This window comes from Diorhabda sublineata, chromosome 11, assembly GCF_026230105.1.
Source record: "Diorhabda sublineata isolate icDioSubl1.1 chromosome 11, icDioSubl1.1, whole genome shotgun sequence".
NCBI classification, from domain to species: Eukaryota; Metazoa; Arthropoda; class Insecta; order Coleoptera; family Chrysomelidae; genus Diorhabda; species Diorhabda sublineata.
The window spans coordinates 7,031,875-7,037,874 of NC_079484.1; the positions used below are offsets into that span (position 1 = coordinate 7,031,875).

The 6,000-nt window shown below is 29.6% G+C and overlaps 1 protein-coding gene across 2 annotated transcripts in view; it reads left to right on the forward strand.

The window, feature by feature from the left end:
• LOC130450071 (major facilitator superfamily domain-containing protein 1-like) overlaps positions 1–5,697 on the forward strand; it is a 28,238-nt gene extending 22,541 nt beyond the window's left edge. Inside the window, exons 10-11 of one of the 2 annotated variants that reach the window (XM_056788243.1) lie at positions 1,225–1,348; positions 3,005–5,697. In XM_056788243.1, coding sequence (XP_056644221.1) covers positions 1,225–1,348; positions 3,005–3,046 — 166 coding nt within the window. In that variant the 3' untranslated portion in view covers positions 3,047–5,697. The remainder of the gene's footprint in view (positions 1–1,224; positions 1,349–3,004) is intronic. The other variant, XM_056788244.1, reaches the window with a different exon arrangement.
• The last annotated feature ends 303 nt before the right edge of the window (positions 5,698–6,000 follow it).

Genomic DNA, 6,000 nt, shown 5'->3' on the forward strand with positions numbered 1-6,000 from the left:
AAAGCTATGAGCAAAATCTAGGCCTTCATGTTATGTTTATACATTTTAAGCAGACTTATGACACAATAGATAAAAATAAAATGTATATTGATTTAATTTAATTCACCAGGAATTCCAAAAAAATTGTGGACTTTGTCAAAACAACATTACAGAACTCTTATAGTAATGAGATCCAATGTGGACATTGGTGTTTAATCTAGTATTGGAAAAAATTGTACAAGGTACAAAAAACACAATGGGGCTTATTTATCACCAAAAACAACAAATGATTGCATATGGAAATGATTTAGTCCTAATAACCAAAAAAAAAGAAGGAAATGGAAAGTACATTCTGTAAATTTGAAGAGTATGCAAAAAATTACAAATTAAGAAAAAACAAAGTATGTGGTTTAAAGACAGACTGTGGCTTGTAGAAAGTAAAAAAAATAAGATTAGGAGAGAGAAAGCTCAAAGAATAAAATTGTTGGGGCATACTAAAAAGATACCAGAAAGTAGAGTGATTGGAAAAGGAGGTGCAAAAAGGAAAAAGAAATAAATGGTTAGATGTAATATTGGAAGATATTAGAAATGTAGAACTGAATAGGAATGCAGAAGTACAGAATCGAAACTTGTGGAGAAGAATTGTGAAAGCAGTTAAAGACCAATGACAAAAGAAAAATAAATAATGGGTCTTAAATGACTATAAATGTGTATATTGTGACAAAAAGTCAAGAAAAACATTTTTATATCAAATTATTTGTCACTTGCTATACCACAAATAATCTTTTTAGTTCAATAAATTATCATTCTTGTTTTGATACTGATCGATTTAGATGCTAATATAATAACATACTGTGGTGCTATAAGAGATAAGTTTAGTTGAACTTACTACAATGTATCACTACAGTTCATTGAATTTGAATAATTAAGTTGGTTATAGATATTACAATGATATTCATTTATTTTTTTCACATATTAATGTGGAAAGCGTTTCTTTATCGATGGGAAATGAATAACTTGATTGAAGACAATCAAAAAAATTTTGTTTCGAGAATATTATAAGTGTAAATAGAATTCAGTTGCCATTATATACTGTGCTTTGCATTTCATTGTAATAAATAATTACTGTTAGCAATATAGGTTTGGTGAGGTAGATATTTCACATTAACTGTGGTGGAGTTATGATTAAGTGAAGCATACCCAATGTACGAAATCTGATTTTAACAAAAATATATTTTTTTTCAGATTGTACAATCACACAGAGATCTTAATAAATGCTGACGCATTGGATACATCATCTGGTGAAGTAATAGGATCTAACTCGGACTTCCATATACGCAATAGGTATTTATCAAGAATCGGTGCCCCTGTAAGTTAAGAAACTTGAAATAAAAAATGTATCTGGTTTGAAATTTTTATTAACAAAGTAGAATTGAATAATAAAAAGTGCGATTAATAAGTAGTAAATCGAGAATACTGCGCACCTTTTGGTTTTAACAATTAAGGAAAATAGTTGACAACGAACAAATCAATTTTTTTTAAATCAGTTTCAATGTGAATTTTGTTTTATGCTCTTCTTGGTGAAATGATTTGTCTTGATCAGGAAAATAATTAGTAATTTGTTGAAAATTGAAAAATAATTAAGTAAACTGTTGTCCTGAATTTTAGAATTAGAAGTAGATGATCCTCACTAATAATAATTATTTTGATATACTAATCGTGATATTGGTATTTGTATATAACAAATTTTTTATCGTGTAGTACATGTTCGTTGTTTTGGAAACGGCTACCTCGGAAAATAATGTTGGGGCTTATTTATCACCAAAAACAACAAATAATTGCAAATGGAAAGGATTTAGTTCTAATAACCAAAAGAAAGAAGGAATTGAAAAGTACATTCTGTAAATTGGAAGAGTATGCAAAAAATTATAGACCAAGAAAAAAGAAAGTATGTGGTTTAAAGACAGACTGTGGCTTGTAGAAGGTTATACATAAAAATTAAATTAGGAGAGAGAATTTTGGATAGAAAAAATACCTGAACTAGAATACCAGGGAGCAACACTGACAAATAAAAACTAAGAATCGACTGAAATAAATAAGAAAAAGTGAATAAAGCTATGTGATCATTAGGTAAATTAATATCACAAGGGTTATTTATAGCCAAAATTAGAATATATCGAAATATAATACGACTAACAGTAAATGTTTTGGGGTTTTAAAAAAGACAGAAGAAACAAAACTGTCCAATTTTTGGAGGAATGTAAATTTCAAAAAGAAGAACTAATCAAAAACTAAAGGATATGTATAAAAACTCATCAGTAACAAAATACATAAAAGCTCAAAGAATAAAATGGCTGGGGCATATTAAAAAGATGACAGACAACTCACATAGTAGAGTATTTAGTGATATGTATTGGGAAAAAGGAGATCCAATATCGATAGTGCTGTTTAATTCAGTGCTGGAAAAAATTGTACAAGATAGCAAGATACAAAAAACAACAAATAATTGCATATGAAAACGATTTAGTCCTAATAACAAAAAAAAAGAAGGAAATGGAAAGTAAAGTCTGTAAATTATGAGAGTATACAAAAAATTACAGACTAATAATAAACCAAGAAAAAAAATTATGTGGTTTTAAGAAGAATAAAAAATAAAATTTTCTCTAGTATGTCTTTCTTACCCTGGAGTGATTTGGGAATGTGTAACCGTAAGCAAATAAGTTTATAAAGAATGAAAAAGTTGATTGAAAACTTTATAGGTGTTCTCTAAATGTTAATTGAAATGAAAAATACACATCATAATTTTATGTACTATTGCATGAATTTACAAACTATGTACTAGATAGCTGATCGGTAATGTGAAATTTAATTTAAACATTCGTTAGTAAACTTCCAGTATTTGATTTAAAATTATTAATTTCCTAACACAAGTATTATTTTATCATTAACACAAATTCGTATGAGTATATTTTGTTTTTGAAAAGATCTGTTCGAACATATTTTTAAAATGTTATTTTTGTTTTAGCTTCCCTCAACATACGTCATAGATAAACAGGGAATGAGCTAATAAATGGGAAGTATAAATTTTCATCGCTCATCAAAATACTAGAAACTAATAGAACAATTACATATTTATTGTCTATAGGTAGATGTAAGATTTATAATAAGTGTGATATAAAAGAATATAAAGCTCGGAATAAGAAATAGTGAAAAGTTATAATCTATGATCTCAAATTATCCCTTTTGAAAGATAATCTCACAGCTGGAATTATATTTATTTTGTTTATATATTTGATTTAGAATTAGGGTAAAGGTTTTTTTATACGGTATCTGGAAAACAATATATTGAATCATAGAGCTAAATTAATTTTGTTATGGAGATATTTTAATTATTACATTTTCTTTATTGAATTTAATTTAAATAGAAGAATCATTGTTTATTAAATTCACTTTTCCACATTTTTGTTATATCATATAATTATTTGGTTTCAATTTGTAAAAAGTTATTCCGATTCGTACTTTTGTGATAGTTTCGCAAAGATATTTTCAATTTATTAACTATAGAATAATTTTAAAACTCATTTTTATAGAAATATACAACCCTTCGTTCTAATTAATTACTTTTACATCAAAAGGAAAATAAACAAATCTAATTTATTTTAATCATCGACAAAATGTTGCTAACGTACTAAAAATATTTTTTACCCCAAAATTTCAGCATAATTTTCAATTTCGAATGATGTTGCGGGTTGAGGACTCAAAATAAAACTGTCCAAGAGTTTTTTAAATTGCCAACGTTTCGATTTTCTAACTCCTATCATCAAATAAAAGCATTTGTAAAGATCAATTAAATGATCGAAACGTTGGCATTTTAAAAAACTCTTGGACAGTTTTATTTTGAGTTCTCAACCAGCAACGTCATTCGGATTTACTTAGGAAGGACAATAATGTCAACAATGATAATTTTTAATACTTCAATCAAGTTTTTTGTCCTGGGGACGTTCCATATTGTAGAAAAGCGGAATAACCCAGTTGTTGTTGGCATACTGACTAACCTCGCTCTAGATGCAAAAAAATTACCTTTATGATTTGGGGGGTGTTGATTACGAATATGAAAATTATTTTTTAAATTACGGTATCATTAGATTAGAGTAGATAAGCTAGTGTGTAAGGTCATGAATTTACCTCAATAACACTTTGACCTATTGATCTATTGTGTACCCCGCACTGTTTACCGGTCAGGTAACAACGATTTTGCAAAAATCTTAAATGTAAATACTGTAGTATTTGTTTATGGATTTCCTCGCACTCATCAAGGTGTTAGGCTTTGATTCCTTACTGAATCGACAAAAGCTATCGAGAGTTAACCCGATTTTCTTGAGACGGTTCCTGTGAACATACCAGTAACTCAAATAAAGTAAAAAATCGGCCAAATAATGTGAGAATGATAAAAATCCACACAATATCAAGAAGTCCCAACTTCAAACTATCTGTCCGTAAACTAGACTATCTCTTTTTGAGATATTTACGCTAAACGTAAAGAAATTGTAACGAATGTCACGCTATTGTTCTGGTCCGTATAACACATAGTTGCTGAGAGTTTCTTTTTCTGTTATTAAAAAACAGTACCAACACGATATGTGTTGAGTAATATCGTCAATCAGAAAAGATTAACTGTTGAGATTTTACATATAAAAATAAATGAAATCCTAAGTCGGTATGTTTAGATTTAATGTCTTCTGTATTTGCATTTTTTGTCTACTACTACCACTGGCACGACGGTCCTTATAGACTACGGCATTGTCCACCACATTCCTCCAGTCATTACGCTCCAATGCTCGGCGTCTCTACCACCTCACACCTAGCTCCCGAAGATTCTCTTCGACATCATCCAGCCACCCGGCTTCTGCCGGTACGCTTTGCGCATTCCCCGCTCCTCAGGCATATGTTCCAAGTGGCCTAGCCATCTGAGTCTGGCCCTCTTGACTTCTGTCACCTGCCTGGGGTCTTCATAGAGTCGGTAGAGCTCGATGTATGTACGTTTTTCTGCCTTCTATCAAGAAAGTATCTGATGTAATTTGCGTTTCCTTTGCGCTTGGTAAGAAGTTGTTGGTAACTGGATAAGGCATCCATATCACTCCGTCATATATTTGAACTCATGTCAAAATTTGAGTAATTTTTAATAAATTGGTCCCTAATTTTTGTGTTCTTCCAGGTCATCTAACCCCTCGAGCTTATTACAAAAACTTGCTTCTGTTTCTTGCACAATTACTTCGAAGTTTTTAACATTTACCTCATCTAAACCAATTTGTTTTGCTAATTCGATTAATTTTCGCATTATTTCATTCATTTGGATAGTTTCCACTATCACCTTGATTACCTGGATCTGGTCAAATGTTCTTCCTTACCCCTTCCAAAAAATTTTCTTACCTCATTCCAAAAACTCATACCCACCACAATAACGTCGAAAAAGGTTAGAAACAATTAAAAATAAGTACTGGGGGAAAGAAGAAACACAAATTACTAGCTTCGGATATCGAGAAGTCTGACGCTGAAATTTCGGGGAATCCCACAATTGAAATTATTTTAAAGTATTTATTCATAATTTTTGAGAATAATTAGTTCACTTTATTACATTTTTAGATACGTTATCAACAATAAACGTGATGTTTTAATTGATGTGATATTTTGTATGGTAGTAATAAAGATTATTATATATTTTTGTAATTTTAATTTTCTTTGTACATTTGTATTACAATTTGTAAAACAGTGTCAGCCTTACCTTAATGAATGTTCATTGGTATGATTTTATTTTGCAAATTGGTAGTAGAAAATTTCTTTTTCCTATCACTTTCCTATCACAATGATAGATTGCACATTCATTTTTTCCTAAGAAAGTAGCGTATTTCACACATGTATTAAAAAATAACAAAACATACATATATTAAAATGCTTCTTTTTCTTATGTTATATATTGTCTCGAACGATAGAGGAAAGCCGAAAGGTATAAAAATTGAAAGT